At 44.0% G+C, this 19088-nt stretch overlaps 3 protein-coding genes across 4 annotated transcripts; 2 read left to right on the forward strand and 1 right to left on the reverse strand.

Annotated features, from left to right (window-relative positions):
• Nucleotides 1-913: 913 nt before the first annotated feature.
• LOC147624745 (ATP sulfurylase 1, chloroplastic-like) lies at nt 914-15397 on the reverse strand. Of its 2 annotated transcripts, XM_086819778.1 has the most exons (5): nt 14084-15397; nt 12874-13279; nt 12131-12391; nt 1570-1656; nt 953-1395 (listed from the first exon to the last, which is right to left on the reverse strand). In XM_086819778.1, exons 1-5 carry the CDS (start codon nt 14806-14808, stop codon nt 1258-1260), a joined length of 1617 nt encoding a protein of 538 aa, XP_086675904.1. In that variant the 5' UTR covers nt 14809-15397; the 3' UTR covers nt 953-1257. The 2 variants fall into 2 exon arrangements, with proteins under 2 accessions (XP_086675905.1, XP_086675904.1); XM_086819779.1 differs by lacking the exon at nt 12131-12391 and having other exon boundaries at nt 914-1395; nt 14084-15164.
• Nucleotides 7962-9295, forward strand: LOC147624746 (uncharacterized). The gene has a single exon (XM_086820028.1). It carries the CDS (start codon nt 8402-8404, stop codon nt 9293-9295), a length of 894 nt encoding a protein of 297 aa, XP_086676154.1. The 5' UTR covers nt 7962-8401.
• Nucleotides 10132-11700, forward strand: LOC147624747 (uncharacterized). The gene is made up of 3 exons (XM_086819777.1): nt 10132-10336; nt 10442-10603; nt 10709-11700. Exons 1-3 carry the CDS (start codon nt 10196-10198, stop codon nt 11129-11131), a joined length of 726 nt encoding a protein of 241 aa, XP_086675903.1. The 5' UTR covers nt 10132-10195; the 3' UTR covers nt 11132-11700.
• Nucleotides 15398-19088: the final 3691 nt, after the last annotated feature.

Below are 19088 nucleotides of genomic sequence, written 5' to 3' on the forward strand. Positions count from 1 at the left end.
TCTCTCTCTCTCTCTCGTAGACCCAAATGAATGATCATACTATGCTTTCAGTTTTTTGTTTTCTTTTGTACCATGATGAGACTATTGTATCACTTTCAGTCTCATGGACCCACTGGGTCTTTTGAAGACGTTTAATATAACTTCCTCTCTCTCTCTCTCTCTCTCTCTCTCTCTCGTAGACCCAAATGAATGATCATACTATGCTCCTGTAAGGAAACTGAAATCCAGAGTTTAGAGAGATTCTCTTGACACCTTAGTTACCCTCTGGTATATGACGCACCACCAGTTCAAATAAGCCTCTCACATACTCCTAAACAAGATACTTCTTATCCACATCTCCTTTTTTATTAATAAATATACCCATTTAAATCCTGGGAATGCCAAGGCTAGAAGAATACATACTCAAGCTTCAAAAACTACTGCAACAGATTACATCAGCTAACATGGGAGGCAAGCTGTGATATGTAAAAGATACGTTTGAGGTAGATGGTGAACAACAAACACTGGTTTCCATGCCTTTATAGACCCACTTGATAACAATTTCTTCAAGGACAATGTCTAACTAATTAGGAAAGCAAAGGCGACTGTAAATATCGACACACATCAAAATTAGACCCACCCAAGAGTTCACCGTCTATTGCAAAGAGAGGTTGCAGGACAACCCCCTTATACCACAAAATCAGTGCCACAGCATAATACATATACCATCTCTGCCATTCAACCGAAACGGTGCAAAATAATCACTTCTTGTGTTTCTTCTTATTCCCTTTCCACCAATAAACATAAGAGGATGCTAAAAGCACATCTTTATTTCCAACGCCATGGAATTACCAAAAATGTAATGCCAAATACACACTTAATTCCACATGGCATGAATTACAAGATGGTGATGGAAGAGCACATCAGACCAAAATACATGAAAGCTAATTTGATTAGAGTGAATAAATAGAACTCAGTGAAAAGTGCAAAGAAAAATGTTTATAGAGTGAACAACAAATGTCAAAATACCCATCATAAAAATCTCCTCATACAAGTTTGGTACGAGTCATAAAACAGGAATTCTCGCAAATTCAAAGAATAGATTAGCTACAGTCAGCATGATGTTGACTAGCTACTTATTTCTGAGATTGACAACAGACCACCTCATCAGGTTGAGCCTTGGAAGAGGTCATGTCCCACACAATTCGGAGCATCCGGAGCATCCCCTTTGACCACCCATCCTCGGGAAAGGCCTGTAAGGCCAAGCAACATAGGCTTTCAAACAGCAAGGCTTTCTTTTACTGCCTTGGACTCCTCAGCTGCCAAGCTTTGATAATAATCTACCAACACCTTCCAGCCACCTGGGCACATAAAGCCGTCAGGAGGACTCTCTCCGCTTTTTGCAAAGTTTCGCATCTGTCATAAGAGCCACAAGTTAACATAACATTGACCCAAAAGAATTGCCAGGTGTTACAAAACTGTACTACATAAAATGAACCTCCATATTATAACCATTTTTTAAATGTGAAATCTGTCATTTCAGAAAACCCTTCTTAGACAGATTCTGCATTTAAAAAATGCGATGACTACCTTGGTTCCTGAAATAAAAATAAAGTCATCTGGCCTGGTGGGATCAAAGAATGCCATTTTCTTCTGCGACTTGTCATAAGCAGCAACCTGCATATGTGCCCAATTGCAGAAACAAAAATTAGGAGCTTGCCAACTATCCATGTTTACAGGTATTATCAAAAGCCAATCGCTCATTAAAAAATCATCGCCTTCTCAGCCATTTTTTTCTGGCCCATCAGAACCTCAAGTGCAAACTTAAAATGCCGGTGTGCTGATGAACTAGCAAAGACATAAGCTTCGGGCGGAACATAATTTGAAGGAGATATTGTGTAGATTTGGTAAAGGCAAAACTTAGTGTGGAGAATTGGTGTGGAATTAGAAACCAAGAATCAAAACTGTGACTGCACATAGATGGTGTTTCCCTGTTTTTGGCTAGGAAAAGGCCCTTTCCTGATGGCACCCGCAAAGCCCCGTACCCCCCTACCCAGCCCCAAAAACAGCAGAGTCCATCCATGCCATATGGACAGATATTGTCATGACCCTGTGAAAGTGGAACAGCATAAGTGTCAGCATGGTGGTTGGTGAGCAAGATAAATGTAAGGTAAAGTCTTAAAGATGCATACTTGGGAGTCCGGACAAAAGAAATATGTCTGGACAGCCCCAAGTATGAATGGGGACCAAGGTTTTTAACTTTCTAAGGTTAACAAATCTTGCTTAGAAAGTTTAATAGACTTTAAAGGGGCCACTAGGATAATATTGGAGGGGACTACTCTACTTTTAGAGTAAACGCCTCCCTCTCCATCCTATCTCTCTTGCTTTTTGGAGAAAGGAGACTAGTCGGCTGGCTGTGTGGGGATAACACATATGGTCTGGCTGCGTGGAGAGGAAGCTGGAGCAGGACGCCGGAAGGAGAACTGTACGGTGCAGGTGCTGCAGGCGGGTACTGTACGGACAGATCAGTCCAATTGCTGCAGGCTTTCTGACGCAGGTGGCTGCAGGTCATCTGACGCAGACAGGTACAGGCTGGTACAGCTGCTGCAGGCTTTCTGACACAGGTGGCTGCAGGTCATCTGACGCAGACAGGTACAGGCTGGTATGGCTGCTGCAGGCTTTCTGACACAGGTGGCTGCAGGTCCAGTGATGCAGACAGGTACATGCGGGTACTGTACGGACAGTCCTGTCCAGCAGGTGTGCAGGTGGCGCATCACAAAGGTGCTGCAGGTACATGAGGGTACTGTACGGACAGTCCTGTCCAGCAGGTGCAGGCGGCACATCACAAGGGTGTTTCAGGTACATACTGGTACGGACAGGTACAGGTGGCTGCTGCAGATTTGCTGACGCTAGCGGCTACAAGTACAGTCTAGTACGATCAAGTCAACTAGTGCAAAACTGTGCAGAGCAGTTTGAATACGTTGAACATATCTTTCTCTCTTTCTTTCCACTGGCTTATGTCTGCTACAGAGTTGTTTCTTCTGGCCCTTTGTGAGAGGAGGGGTATGGCAGTTTGAAGGGTGGAAACAGAGTTGGACGGTGGATTTGTACTGGGGCTGAGTTTGAAGCCATGAACATGGAACAGCCAGATGTGTGCTCAAGGCTGCCCTGTTGTATTGTCTTGGTTGATTAGAGGAGACCACTGCGTTGCTTTTGTGGGACACAGATCTGTATGTGAATCCTCTATGCTAAGAGGTCTTGAGGCTGCCAGATTGGAAATGCAGGTTTACTTTCCTTGACTGGCTTTGTTGTACTCAGTTAAACTTTCCATTGAATGTGAATAAGAAATACCGAATGGGGCGCCAAGCTTTGGGGCCAACAGGTGTCGTTTTCCTTTTTGTTCTGGAGCATTCTAGCTCCTGTTCATTTGTTATTTGTCTGGATTACAATTGGATAGGTGACTGCTAGTCTACCGCACTTTGGTTTCTACCAAAGGCCGGTTTCAAGGTTCCGTTGCCAGGACCCACAATCAACTTTCTTAAGGGGGTGAGCTCATGGTTGTCTCGAGGAAAGCCATTGCTAAAAAATTCAGCAATATGTCAGACACAGACAATGAATATTTTTATGATGAAGAGGAAGAGCAAGAGGCCTCTCTTGAGAGAAATGAATCTGAGGATATTCTTGCAGGAGAACAGACGGCAGAGGATGCAATATGAGGATGTACAACACAGCCAGAAGACATGCCTAGTAAAGAGGAAGATGATGCTCAGTTTAAAAATCGTTTGGCAGGGGTAATGGATGTGCTCACTCAAAGTGAGAAGTTTGCTAAATTTATGGGATCCCGTTCTGAGCCTGAGAAGAAAAAGAAGAAAGTGCGTTCTAAGAACCCACCTCAGGGCAATAGTGGTGCCTTTCCACAAGATCCTTCTTTTGGACAGTTTCCGAACATGCAAAACACTTTTGGTGCAAACTCACAGAGTTCCTTTTTCGGACAGCCACCTATTCCACAGCAGTCTATGCATACAGGCTATTTTGGTGGTGGCTCTGTGTTCCAATCTGACTGGGGGTTATCCTCAGGGAGGCATGGGTATGCCACAGAATTTTGGAGCTAGTTTTCAGCCTGGTATGCAAGGGAATATGTATGGTGGTATGCAATCCGGAATGCAAGGAAACATGTTTGGGGGCATGCAGCCCGGAATGCAAGGAAACATGTATGGGGGCATGCAACCCGGTATGCATAGTGGTATGTTAGGAAACATGGCCGGATGTCATGACCCTGTGAAAATGGAACAGCACAAGTGTGGGCATGGTGGTTGGTGAGCAAGACAAATATTAAATGATTCATATTTGGGGTGCTCGGACAAATGTTATGATGTGTGGACATCTTCAAGTGTGAAGGGGGACCAAGAACATTAATATTTTTAATGTTTTAACCATGGGTGGCCCCTAGGCATAAGTGACCCTTAGAAGTTTAATAAACTTGGGAAAGGGGCTTAGGATATTTTTGGAGAAAGGGGTAACTCCACTTTTGGTACACGCCTCTCTCATCTCTCTCTCTCTCTTGCTTTTGGGGAAGCGTGCAAGCAACCTGCGTGGAGGAGAAGAGAATTCCTGGTCGACTGGCTGCATAGGAGGGGCTGCTGGTTTCCGTACAAAACAGGTCGTACATACCCTGGCCATACAGTCCACGTGGAGGCAGGCCGCACGGCACTGGTGGAGGCTGCCCGTACAATCGGCTGCTGCAGGTACAGTCGGCTGCTGCAGGTTCAGGCGACGCAGGCAGATACGGACAGCAAGTACAGTCCGTGCTGTTGGCGGCTGTACGTAATTGGTTGCCGAAACTGATCATGCCTATTACTAGGCCTTTGGAACTCATCTGAGAGCTTAATGATGTACTGGTTATGCGTCCTCCAACTTCGCTAGTTGCAAACCACTCCGTACCCTATTGCATTCTTTTGCTATATCTGTGCACCTCCTTGGGACCTACGCTTAGTGGCTGAGCCTGAACGCTCTAATACCAATATTGCATTCGCGAAAGCCTTGCTATACTGATCCATAGCCCTAAGCCTGATTAAGAACAAGATGCTGATATAACATGATTAAGACAAAGGTAGCTAAAATAGGTCTCATTAATCCACTAATCTCACATTATCCTTCTCTATCCTAGATCACTAGATTTAGTATTCAGTACATCAAGCATCATCGTTTTGCAACATACAAGCATCTAGCCTTCAGCAAAACACATCATCATCAGCATAAGGAAGAAGCACTTCGTCCATCTGCGTTTCTTAGCCCTGCAACAGATTTCAGCATTCATATACTTCATCGTTTTCTCCATCCTCCCGAGTGAAGGTAAGCGCAACATATTCAATCATTCCCCTTGCATATTCACAGCCTAGAACAGTCCCAATTCAGCCCCTTTCTCAGCCACATTTTGTGTCCTTCCTACAGCCCCTTGGAAGAGTGCATTGGCTTTGAGATTGGACATCATTGGTGCTTCTTCAGCAATGTATAGTCAACCCGACTCTTGGTCTTCCGAAGGTCTTGCCTTTGGCTTATCTACAGTCCAAAGTCAGTAATTCTCTTCAAAGTAATAAAGCAAATACTCCTAGCAATAGGCCCTTCAGTGGATAATTTGGGACCCAATAAGGAGTTCAAATCTCTCTCCCCCCCCATCTCTTAAAGTGTGAAGTGATAAAGTGGATTGCTAAATACTCATGAAACTCAGGATACAGAAGGCAGTGTGAGACTTTGTGATTCTAAATCTACGCATAATTCCGCTGCATGTTGCAGTCGGCTTGTAGCCAGATACCAGGCATCTGAGTTGGGATTATGTAGTTGCATGTAGGAGAATGGAGCAGCCCTTTGGGCTACTCTAGAAAAGGGCTTGTAACCCTTGCTTATCAAGGGGATACTCCTTGTGGGCCAATCTAGGGGCCATGGAGGCCCATGGCCAATGCCCTACAGCCAGCATGGCTGTGCATGCTGTCAGCCAGTCCTGGGGGGACCTGGACAGCAAGGCTGCCAGCCCTATAGCTTGGGCAGCCCAGTCGGCCAGCTAGGAGCCTTATGGCTTGGCCAGACTGCTGGCTAACCCATGGGCAGCCATGCACTGGCTGGACAACCCAGCAGAAGGTGGCCAGAGCATACAGCAGCCTGGCCAGTAGAAGAGCAAGAGGCACATATTTAGATGCATGGAAGCTATGTCGTGGAGATGTTTATTAACAGGCGGACCCCTAAATTACATCCACCAACCAGCAAAAAGGGTGATGTATAAGCATTGCCTAGAGAGTCATTTGAACTATCTTACAATTCACAAAGGGCTGAAGACTTCCAAGGGCCAGGACACCCAAGGGGAACTCTAAAACCAAGGTGAAGGTGTGCCAGAAGATTTACAAATTTGCATCATTCTAATAAAGCAAATACACCATTCGTGGTGGAGGCCCCACATAGGGTATTGGGACGCAATACTCTCTCTCTCTCTCTCTCTCTCTCTCTCTCTCTCTCTCTCTCTCTATCTTGTGCATTATCTTCATCACGAAAGATTGCTGAATTCTGTCCATTGACGTACCGATTCTATTCATCAAGCTTCCGCAAGTCACAACTAAGCCACACCCACCCTACCTTCATCGCGTGAGGACCAACCTGCACCCCAGGGGCGTCATACTTGCACCACACACAAGGGCATTGTCACAATTCTCAAGGGCATTGTCACAAGGGGTGTGCGAGTCCAAGCAAGGTAAACGCAAGCACTTAAGAAGCATCAAGAAGCAAGGTAAACGCAAGCACTTAAGAAGCATCAGGAAGGTCAAAGCATGCATTAGGTGAATCCTCAGCATTTAGCCCATGGAAATTAGGTCCTCAAAGCTGATACAATGTTGCCTGGTCACCACACCTACCAAAAGATCAAGACACAAGCAATGGTTTCATCCATGCGCGATGCAGTAAGGGTGGGTGGGACATGCACAGCAACAATATCTCAGAATCAACCTGAAGCTTTGATACCAATGTCACATGCGGAAGCTCTGGGAGTCTTCTTTCTGCCCTAAGTACTGCATAGGAACACTTGACGCAAGAACAATCAGCATAGAGAGAGAGAGAGAGAGAGAGAGAGAGAGAGAGAGAGAGAGAGATGGCTGTATTTTCAGTATATTCATAGATGTATAAAAAGGTTACAATGTCTATGGCCTTAGGCCTTCCCAAAAGGTATAACAAAACCCTACTCTAGCACCTACTCCATAGAGGAGTGAGATGCTTCAAATGGATGTTGGGCTTAGCCTTTTATAGGCCCAAACATGCCCAAGAAGCTGGCCGACTGGCCGTCCAGTAGAAATCCCCAACTAATTCTATATGCTGCTGACCTGCTCCACAAGCACTCCAAAACTGGCTGACATGGTCCTTGTCCTCTGGACTATCTTCTGTGCTTGTCTGGCCCTGGCATGAGCCCTAATCTAGCTGTTTATATGCTGCCTATCAAGGGTTAGCCTTGGATTATGAGCCATGTACATGTGTGCACATGACACACTAGTGCAGATTTACACAACTCTTATGCCCATGAGTGTGCTAAACACGATCAAATGGGTCAAGCCAACTACCTGCTCATCTTCACCTTCCCTTGGACGTGTTTACCTTGAACAGATCCAGCATGAATGTTGTCATCAGTGCTCACACCACACCCTCCTCTTTTTTGTACACAAATTCAAATCTCTACCCCGCAGCCTCCTACCGATGCAGCATGAATGCTGTCATAAGTGCTCCACACCCTCCTCTTTTTGTACACAAATTCAAATCTCTACAACACAGACTCCTACCTGCTCCTGGGCTTGTCTTCAACTTCCCTCACATGTGTCTAGCTTGTACAAAGTGAAATCGTCATAAATCCTCGTACCACACGCACTTTTTTTCTACACATATCTACCCGAACATTTTGTCAGCTGCACACATTCTCCTTAAAGCTAAGACCACCAGGACAGGCTCAACTCTGTATGATAACTCCATTATAACCTTCTCAAGTTGTTATGTGCACGATGAGCAATGCAGGGCTCACAGTTTGATAATGTTCAGCTCTTGTAGTTTACCTTAAGAGTGGCCCTGGACAAACTATTAAGTGACTTACATGTTACTTATAATCAAGGTTGATTCCGTACGTACGTACGGATCCGTACAGTATGGTACAGCCATACGGTACGGTACAGTACCGTACTGTACGGATCCGTACGGTTTTTTAAAAAAAATAATAAGTGGCGTGGCGTGGCGAAACGTGTGTGGCGACCATGCGCTTGCGGATAAGCGACCAGATTTTGGGCATTAAGCGAAAAAATTTTGGGTCCATGTGAATACTTGCACAATCGTGTGTACCTGCAAAACTCTGCAGAGTAGCTTCTTCGCTCTTCTTCGCTCTCTCTCACGCCCAGGCTTCATCATGCCGCGCAAGACTAACCCGAACTGGGCAATCCACACCAATGTCCTGAGGGTTGTTAACACCCCTTCTCAGCAAGGATCAGGTACTCGGCTATGGGCATGCAAGTATTGCGGGGAGCAGTACACTAGCACCATAACTCGCGTCATCAAGCACATGACAGGTATCGGGTGCACCAATCAATGTGGTCCATGTGATAAAATACCACAAGCTGTGAGGGACCAATTGATTGCGGAGAATTGTCCTGCAATGGGTGGTGCAAGCAGTGTTAGAGGTGGTGAAAGTACGCAAGATGCTCTCCATGATGCTTTTATTGGAGATGTTACAGGTTCAGGTACAGTAGATGAGGGTGAAAGTCTTTCGGCTTCAGCCCAATCCACCACAGGCAGGAAGAGGGCACGTATTGCTGATGATGAGGACCTCCTGCCACAAGATGCGAGAGGTACACGGGAGGCATCAAAGCAATCCACTCTGCGTTCTTGTATCTCATCACAAGCTTGGGTAAAAGAGCGGCAAAGGGTGGCAGAAATGGAGATTTGTCGCACTCTTATTGAGTGTAATATATCCTTCAATGTGTTAAGGACAGACCAATGGAAAAGAATGGTGAAAGCAATTGCGCAGGTAGGGCCTACTGAGACATGGACAGGTCTTCAGTATACGAAGATGCGTACATCCATGTTGGATGAGCAGAAGGCCTTGATAGACAAGGCGCTCACACCTGTGAAAGCAGGTTGGCAGGAGTTTGGATGCACTATTATTTCAGATGGGTGGGCAAACATTCGCAAGAGGCACATAATCAATATCCTTGTGTCATCTTGCTTGGGCACCTATTTCTTGCGTGCCGTGGATGCAGGGAGAGCAGTTCATTTATGGCCACATTCGACAGGCTATCCTTGAGGTTGGGGAGGACAATGTTGTGCAGGTGGTGACCGACAACGCCTCTAACTGCAAGGCAATGGGTCAAATGGTCAAGGCAGAGTTTCCACATATAGTGTGGACTCCATGTGCTACCCATTGTCTTGATTTACTTATGGAAGACATTGGGAAGCTTGTTTGGGTACAGCCCATTGTTGCAGATGCTGTAAAGATCACCACCTTCTTCCGCAAGAAGCATCAGGCTCTTGCCATCTTTCGGAGCCATAGCCCTTTGGATATGGTGAGACCATCCAAGACCAGGTTTGCCTACATGTTCTTGGTCTTGGATAGGCTCTACAAGATAAGAGATTCACTATCATCAACAGTTGTGGATCCAAGGTGGCGACAAATGCATAATTCAGAGGATGAGCGTACAAAATACTTGCAGAGGCGGATCCTGGATGATGATTTTTGGCAGCAAGTTCATAGCCTTTCAGTTGCACTTAAGCCCGTGTATGTCCTTCTCCGACTTACAGACATGGAGGGCTCAACTTTGGGGCTGGTCTTTCATTTGTTTATGCAAATGAAAGACCATGTTGCTCAGTGCTCCATGATGACTGCTCAACGGTAAGCAATAGTTCTAATTTCTTCCTCTTTCTTTGATTTTTATGACTTCTCGATTCTCGATTCTCTTAGCACTATAACCTAAGACATGTATGTTCAATCTCTCATTTTCAGCCGAGGTGAGATCCTGGACATTGTATACAAACGGTGGACATTCATGAGCCGTCCCATCCATGCGATGGCTGCCATGCTCCATCCTCTCTACAGGTCGCCAGAGCTATGGAATAATACTGCTTTGAGCATGAAGCAGTCAGAGTATGTGGGAAGGATTTCTCAGAGGAGGAGCAACTTCAGATTGATAGAGAGTTCACCACTTACATGAGTGGTATTGGTGCTTCATTTGCGAGACCTGTGTCATTGAGGAAGGAAGCCATGAAATTCCCTTTGACATGGTGGCACTCTTATGGAAGGGTTGGTCTTCCAAACCTTTCACGAGTTGCTCTTCGTGTTCTATCTCAGGTAACTTGTAATTAATCTCTAAAGTATAATCTTCGAAAATGAAGATTAATGTTTTAGCATTGAAAGATTTACAAATTTGCTCACATTGCACTCATTTTTGCACAGGATTGCTCAGCTGGAGCATGTGAGCGGAACTGGAGCTCATACTCCCTTATACACACTAAGATTCGGAATCGCCTTAGTACTTCTCAATTAGAGAAGTTGGTGTATTGCAGAGCTAACATGAGGCTCGTGCGAAGCTACCATGCTTTGGGGTCACCGAAGCAGGTATACATTGAAATTTGGACTCAATAAGAACTTAGAAGTAGAATTTTTTTTGTAGTTCAATGGATGTCCATTGTCCAATATGCAATTTGTGGCATGTTTAAACAGGTTGATCCAACACTACTCAAAATGGTAGATAAACCCAGCCCGGAGCTTGTGGATCGGCAGATTAGAGATGAGCAAGAGGAGATTTTGAGAGCTTTACATAGAGAGCTTGAGAGCGTGGATCGTTGTGTGACCCGCTCACGTGCACGATCTCTCAGCATTCCTCTACGCCCGGCAGCTCCAGATCCAGGCTCTGCGAGACGAGAGAGCATTCGCAGGGGAAAGCTTCCAGTTCGTCGCACCCAGAAGAGGCGTGCAAATGAGGCTGTCGAACTCATTCACACTCAGATTCCCGAGGCACATGATGAGGATGCACTGGAGCTTGTTGCTACTGAGCCAGAGTTCGATGAAGAGGGCAATGGTATCAATGATGGAGGCATGCTCTCTTCAGAAGACTCATCATCTTCATCTGATGATGAGATTTGAGACTCTTGCATCTAGACTCTAGAGTCTAGACAACTGTGTAGTGTTTCATTGTTTTGCTTTTTGCACTTGTGGACCAGGACATGTGCTGGCAGCTGTAGACATGATATTTGTACTCTCTTTTATTATCTATGACTTTCATGGTTCTTGCTTATATCACTATGACTGTTTAATGTTAACATGAGGTATTGTGTAATGGGCTTGGTAACTGATAATTGATTTAAACTTTAAGTAATGAGGTTCAGTCTCTTTATTTTAAGTATTTTGGTTGCTATGTCTACAAAATATTCAGGTTTCTAGGACTGTTTACAAATGGTACGTACTGTTTCCGTACCTTAAAATTTGTTCCGTACAGAAGTACGTTCTGTACGTACTGATAGCGTACCGTACACTACGTACCTTACCACCTTGCTTATAATTATGGGATCATATAGAAAGACTATAAAAATAAGGACATCCTCAGACCCAAAGCCTATTAATAAGTAAGTGGGCTAATCATTATTTGAAAAATATAAATGAAGTGGTTCAGCAACCCTCTATATATAAATATCATCAATCATAAGGTTAGGGGTTTCCACACTAGCCAGAAGGATAAAAATCAAGCCAACTCAACTTCAATGATTATGAAATAAAAGGTTGACCTCATTTTTCAAGCATTCAGCCTGCAGCTACAGAAGGAAAAGCTGGTCTACCTTCCAGCCCATCACGCAAAGCAGGTCCTGCACTTACAGCCTGCAATTCTCATGCTCGATAACCCCTACAAATAGCCATATCTAGGTTCATTCAAGTGATGGGACACTGCCCAGCATCATGCCCTAGGGAGCTTCGGAAGCACCGTGAAATGGAGGAAAAGGAGGTGACCCCAACAAGAAAGTTTTCATCCAGCGACAAGAACCTCATCAAAATAACTTGAGAGCGCAGCACTTAGCTAATGTGACTTGCAAAAAAAAGAATCAACACAAACCAACCCACAAAGCTTTAGTGACTAATAATCAAGCATACCCGAAATGGAAGTATATTTAAACGCTCAAGCCCAGGAGCCATGCTCAACACCATCTTGCCATGGTCTGGGTCATAAAGATCACGCTTCTCAGTGGGATGTCCCATGCCAGCAGGATCACGGCCAACAATGTAAAAGTCTGCACCTGCATTGATGCGGGCTTTAGCATGCCATTGCACTTCGGTGGGTCCTGAATAATGCATAGGTGAGGGGAATATGGCCACAACTGTGGTTTCAGGATCCAAAACGCCTTCTTCAAGTACCTGCAGGAAAGAACCTGAGATTCAGGAACTGCAGAGTTCAAAGGACCACCTTTTGTAACTCCCATTAAACAAACCGCATGCTTGTCCCAAGTCATAATTTCCTGACAGATTCTTTGAAGTTAATTTCAATGGTGTGATAAACTTAACACCACCCGTGGGAAATAAGAGAGACAAATAAACAGAGGATCTAAGGATAAGCTTTGATGTACCAGACCACCCAAGTTATTGTTGATTACAGAATTCCTAGAGCTATTTTATTTTATTTTTTTGAAAGCCCCCTTTCGAGGGGATGTAGCCAAGCTAGAATCTACATCACTCACACACACAACCCTACAGTATCAGGGCTTGAACCCACAACCTCTTGGTTAGGGTGGGTCATGATGAGCTGAGCCACTGGGGGAAGTGCCCGCTGACACTTAGACCTAATTTGTCCTCACCATGAACACAGGCACTCCACCACAAATTTAGAAAATTGTTGCTACCTTGTCATGCTGTTTCATCCGCCACTTGAGAGGGACATCGTCTGCCTTTGTAAAACCACCCAAAGGATGTAAAAGTAACACTGGATTCTTGAAGCCCATCTCTAACAAACGCCTGCGAGTGTCTGTCATGAGAAGAGCATGCCCATTATGCACAGGGTTCCTGAGCTGGAATGCAAAAACTGCATCTGCCTTCCTGCGCTTGAACTCCTTGCGAAGATCTGCAGGAGAGAGCCGGTAATGATCGAGGCCATCATGGTATTTAATAGGCTCAAGAACTTCCAGGTCACCACCAATCAGCCAATTCCCCGCATGGGTTATTGCCTCCTCTACATAAGGCAGTCCAGGTGCAGTGGTGCCCCAGGTTCTAGCAATACGCTCTTCTTTATTGTGCTTGTAGATTTCAATGCTGTCAAATAGCTACTGGCAAATCAGCAGTAAAACAAATCACAGAAAAATCAAAGAAAGCAGAAACTACAGCAAAATTGCTCCACATATCAAAAGAGCGTTCGGTATTATAGGGCAGCTTTAAAGAACATGGTGGAAAGAAGTATCCCAGGATAATGAAGACTATAGCTTGCTGTGTGAAATGCAAACTTCCAACTGTAAGAAGAGGAACTAAATCATGAACTCTATTAGAGGCAACTATGGCACCCCATTGCAGCAAGACGCACGTATGTGCCTTGTATGAACAAAGCCTGAGTGCTCATGTGCATGAGGCCCTTTTGTGACACTAATGAAGATTGAGCTTCTGTCAGAGCTGGGAGATGAAGGCATGACTGGCGATGATTACAAAGAGGCCATATGAGGTCATTAACATGACCCCGACAGAGTAACTCTCTTCCCCGGCTTCTACAGTGGGGGCTACGAAGAAGTTGATGGCAAGGCAGGGAAAAACTTTGTGCAGAAGAAGGATAATCTGGCAGAAGGCGAATGATACACTGGAGCTCCAAATGTGCAAAAGCAGTAACTGTACATGCATGATACCCCTGAGTTCCCAATGCATACTGTAGCTGTACATCTGAATTCTCAATGTGTAGAATAAGGATACTCTTGCAGCACAAGAAGGATGCCCTATCAAGGGTAAAGGAGGGCCAGATAGGTTGGTACATTGGCTTGCTTGAGAGCCAAAGCAGTTCTATCAAGGGCTATGAGTTGACATATATGCAAGCATGGGCGTACAAACCAAGAATAGGGTTATGGGTGTGCTTACTTGCGGAGTATGGCAACGAGGTTTCCACGCGGGCCGACAAGAGTGACCGAACAGGAAAGGCCGAGGGAGTCCTTCTGGGCGTCGTCGATGGCGAGAACTATGGGGATGGACATGTTGACAAGAGAGCCATCGGGCAGACGGAGGCAGTTGAAGTGGAGGGCCTGCAGGTACTCGGCTTGGCGCATAAACCCGCGCAGAGGACTAGCCCAGCCCTCACTCACCACGTGCACCCACTCCAGGTCCATGCGACTTATGGCCAGGTGTGGAAGACCCTGCGCCTCCGCTGCCTTGGCCGCCCACTCGCATGGCGGAACCACAATCTCCACCAACGCGCCTCCGTCCGGCGCTATAAGCGCCGCCCGTGGGGGGGCCGATCTAACCACATACGGTGGCGGCGGCATCCCGTGCTGCTGATGATAGCGTAGCTGTCGCGCTTTGTTGAAGAAGAAAAACGGGGACGCCAATTGCTTCCTTAACGTCGTTGAGGCCACTGCCGCGGCCGCTGCGGCTGTAGGAATGAGTGCTGCGGCGCCTGCTGTAGTGGCCATTGCCATTTTCCCCCAATTCCAAGGTCGGTGTTTTTCTTTTTTACAAAAAAGAAAATAACCCCTTTCTCTCTCTTCGCTCTCGCTCACGACAAACACACTGCTTCTGTCTCTCGCTCTCTGTCTCTCTCTCGCGCACGCGCGCACACAAACCCCGCTGTTCACAGAGTAGCCCGCCATGCCATTCCACCCTCCCCCATAGCGGCAACAGTTTGAGAGCCCATCTGGTCTTCGTCGATGTAGGCCATTCCTGCCTGTCAGCAGCGGCTTCCTCTACACTTCTCTCGAATTTCCCTCTAACTCCCTCACTGCCCGCCCTCTCCAGCAACTCTTCGGTGAACAGCGAGCAACTCCTCTTTGCACTCTCGCATCAGGTTCCCGTGCTAGACTGCAAAGAAACCAGCAAGCAATCTCCACACTTTAAAATGATACACACTGGTTTGCATATAGCAATCGTTGGGCTTGCAGCGGAGAGCAAGCACAGAGAGAGAGAGAGAGAGAGAGAGAGAGAGAGAGAGAGCGGAAAAGGTGAAGAAGGGGGGATGAATCTGGTCAAGAAAATCTGCCTACGAGTATCGTCCACACATGTCCTCCTTCCAGATTCGGCATATTATTTTAGGCTTTATATTAAATTTCTCAAATAACCATCACGATGATGACCCCTCGGGGTCCTAAAGTAAAAGCCCCCTGCCTTTTTATGCTTATGCCAAGCTGAGAGTTGAGAACCTCATGGTGATTTGCTTTTCTGATCACAATGGCAATGATGGGGTTTACACATCTCCCCTCCCCCCCTTTTCTTTGCCAGCCCACGCACCACCTTAGAACCTCTCTTTGGAGCATGTCTCATTCGTTATCTCGATATCTCTTCTCTTCTCTATATCTTCTCTATATATATATTCTATATTATATAAAAGAAGAGCTTTACAAAACTGCCACATGGCAAGAATTTGGAAGTTCCGGAAGAGGAGGAGGAGGAGGTTCGAGAAGGTTGGGCTACATAATTTGAATTTGGAGGTTTGAGGATATGTACGAAGCACGGGTCAGCCCACTAGTGGAGTTTTGTTGCAAGCCCTATAGACCGAGGCAAAGGTTTCCAGTTCACATTGATCCTCCACATAACGTAGATGTGTGATGCTCGTTGATTGGGCACCACTACGCACACATTTTATGCATAGACACTTGAACTAAACATCTAGGACAAAGCCAGCAGGCAAAAGGCTCGCAAAACAACCTAATAAGGCTTATCAGAATATCCATCCCCTACAAAATCATTTTAGAAGTTACAAAAGTGCATTCGCTTAGTCACAACACACACATTGATTCTACCTGCATTGATGCCCAAATTTGGATTCTTGCCCATCATGTCTGACCTCCAGCCTCCAAAAAATACACCATTTTTTACATCGCATGAACATGCCCCTTATATGTTTGAGCTTGAGACTCTTCAATGAGGAGTCCACATTAACTTGAGTGCACATCATTTTGTATGCAAATGTATCCAAATGTGTGGTATGGATCTTTCTAGCTTATACATCTTTGTGCCACAAAGTCTACGCTTGCATTCTAGCATGAATACCATATATCAAGAGACTTAGAACATAAGAGCCCATTACCAACCCCTTCAAAGGGAGGTAAAAGTTCACATGCCATGCAAGTTGGGAGAGCTAGCATTGCATACAAAACTACACCATTGAAAGAAAACATAACCTTAAAGCCTCAATTAAAATTATATTGATATTGGGCTATTTTAAACCTTGATATATTCTTCAAAATTATAACACTAGATTAGCACAAAGCATGACGTGTGGTGTCACATCTACTTTTTGGAACTGCCTCTATCGCATTTCCGTCAATAAAGGGTAAGGCAATCACATGGATTAAATCAAAGGAAATTCATTGTAAATTGACCAACTGAAATAAGAGTATGTGTGTGCGTGCATGTCAAACCAAACCAGACAAGTGACAAATCAACTCAACGACGTTTAAGGAAACAAAGACATGGCATGCCTTTGTTTGCTTACTATTGGTCCATGAGTAGCTAAATCAATACAACTTATAAGGAAAAAAAGACATGACAAGTGGTGATACATGGCATGCCTCTATTTTTCTTACTTATTGGTCAATGGAGTAGCAATATGTCAAAGTGATAAGAGATGGGCAACTATTTTTTGGGTGAAGTGTAATCAACATATGCACATTTGGTGCATTTGAATAAGCTAGAAGCTAATTTGGAAGAGTTTGGGAAGTAAAAGACCAAGAGTTTTAAGAGGGTTGTGATTAGAAATAACATATAAGTTTTACATTTGCATGTGTGTTTCCATGTGTAACAATGTTAGCAAAGAGAGGAGTATTTACAATAGCAAGGATGAACAATAGAATATAGGATAGCTAGCATAGTATTAGTGTAGGGTAATCATAATGGACCCATGTAGATGGCATGGAGGAAGCAGCCACACCACTCAAAATTTTATTAGAAACAATGTGGGAGTGGGGAGGAACTGTAAATTTTATTAATCATTTTCTTAGTTTTTTATATATTTTTATTTCAATCTGTTGATCTACCCTATAATTTGTGCTAATTCATGTACTATTTTGTGTGCGTAATCTATGTAGTTGTTTTAGTAAATTCATTACTATAAATAACTTTAGTAATCTATATAGTTATTTTAGTAAATTTATTACAATAAATTCATTACTATTTTGTGTGTGTAATCTATATAGTTATTTTAGTAAATTCATTACTGTGAATAACTTTATTATTTTAGACATAATATTCTTATTAATTTATATAAAACTATAATTATCTCAATTACTGTGTAAGAAAAATAATTAAATTGCCCATTGAAAATATTTATTTGGTTTAAAAAAAATACAAGTTATTTTCTTGAGTTTTTTTATCTTAATCTTAACCCTTACATTGGATTATCTAATTACCTAAACCCTTACATTGGAGTATAATCCATACCCTATAAATTTATAACCTACACTATGAGGCAAGATCAAGAAATTCATAGGACTCCCCAAGGGAGCTCAAGAATACATTAGAGGGCTTTACGAAAGCTAAAAACTATTAAATCGAATGTCCTAAAACCTAATACAAACAAGATTAAAAACAAAACAAACACATCTAAGTATCCAAAATAGTCTGCCTTTTTTAGAGAGTGTAACCTCCTAATCAACACCACCAAGCAATATTGGTGGATGATCCCAATAGCAATGGATCAAGTTTAGAGCCCTTAGGCTACTCCCCGGGGATGGTGCCATATATGTTCATGTTGTTGGAAGCTTACCTAGCCTTGTCGAAACATGTGACATTGGGAGCTTTGCCTTATAACAGGCCTTAGAGCTGCAAAAATGCAACTTCTTGATTATGGGTGTGATATGCTATCATTCAGAGCCTCACTCTATTATCGCACCAATTGAGATCTCCATAGCTATGGTGGGTATGGAGGAGGGCTTGAACCACCTTGACAGAGGTGAGAATAAGGTTTCCTGCACTATGGATGAATCTCACAAGAGGGGCAAGAAGAGGGCAAGCTCATGCAAGAAAGATCCTATAACCAATCCTATCCAATCATCCGTATCCAATCATCCGTCAATCAAGAAAGCATGGATCTAATAGAGCTCGTGCAAGAGAGTAGGGAGAAGAGGAAAGAAAGTACAAGAATTGTTCTATTGCAAGGGGAATGATTGTGTAACTCCATCTCTTTTCCTTTGATTTAGAGGCAAATCTTTGTAGAGGTAGCTGCTAGTGTAACTAGGCAGGCACAAGAGTAAGGTGCACCCCACATCACAGTGAAATAAAAGGGACATTATATTGAGTACATTTGAGGACCTCAGTGATTTCAAAATTTAGATTCGAGGACATCTTGGGCCCCATTCAAGCTCTACCAATTTTTCGCACACACTCTGGTGAAAGTGTCGATTTTGACTATGTATGCCCAATTTTTGGTTCGGTGCATAGTTTTTGTAGAAATTTAGTTGCAAGATAGTATGTGCAGAGAATCTAAGATTTACAAGTTATTGGTGGATGTATGTTTAGGTGACTAGTTCACATATAGTTAGCAGTATAATAGGTTTATAGTATTGCAGGAGGTGACTATATTGTTAGAGATTACAAGTTTCTTATAAGTGAAGAAACTTTTAGTATAGCAAGCATTGTTTTGTAAGTGCTACAAGTAATCATGTCTGACAATCTATCCTAGATTGTAAGTGAGAAGCTAGACAATTACAAGTTCCAAGCATGGAAGTTCAGGATGAGAAACTTCCTCATGGGAAAAGGGTATTGGGAGTTTATTTCAATTGGTGAGAAGGAGCAATACTTAAGGATGTATGGGATACCTTGGTTAAGTTGAATAGCATATGTACCAAGGCAAGAAAGATGTAGTTAAAGTAAGAGCTGCATAATGTACATAATAAGATGAGTATTAGTGATCATGCATCGAAAGTGAAAGGGCTTA

This window comes from Cibotium barometz, chromosome 25 (assembly GCF_041138505.1).
Source record: "Cibotium barometz isolate CiBa-2024 chromosome 25, ASM4113850v1, whole genome shotgun sequence".
Lineage (NCBI taxonomy): Eukaryota > Viridiplantae > Streptophyta > Polypodiopsida > Cyatheales > Cibotiaceae > Cibotium > Cibotium barometz.

Excerpts from the sequence above, each read along its gene's own strand:
- LOC147624746 (XM_086820028.1), top strand. The coding sequence starts at position 8,402 with ATGCCGCGCAAGACTAACCCGAACTGGGCAATCCACACCAATGTCCTG.
- LOC147624747 (XM_086819777.1), top strand. The coding sequence starts at position 10,196 with ATGAGTGGTATTGGTGCTTCATTTGCGAGACCTGTGTCATTGAGGAAG. Across the intron at positions 10,337-10,441 it reads CTCTTCGTGTTCTATCTCAG|GATTGCTCAGCTGGAGCATG; the intron begins GTAACTTGTAAT and ends ATTTTTGCACAG. Across the intron at positions 10,604-10,708 it reads CTTTGGGGTCACCGAAGCAG|GTTGATCCAACACTACTCAA; the intron begins GTATACATTGAA and ends ATGTTTAAACAG.
- LOC147624745 (XM_086819778.1), bottom strand. The coding sequence starts at position 14,808 with ATGGCGGGCTACTCTGTGAACAGCGGGGTTTGTGTGCGCGCGTGCGCG. Across the intron at positions 12,392-12,873 it reads GGATGAAACAGCATGACAAG|GTACTTGAAGAAGGCGTTTT; the intron begins GTAGCAACAATT and ends TCTTTCCTGCAG. Across the intron at positions 1,396-1,569 it reads TTTTTATTTCAGGAACCAAG|ATGCGAAACTTTGCAAAAAG; the intron begins GTAGTCATCGCA and ends CTCTTATGACAG.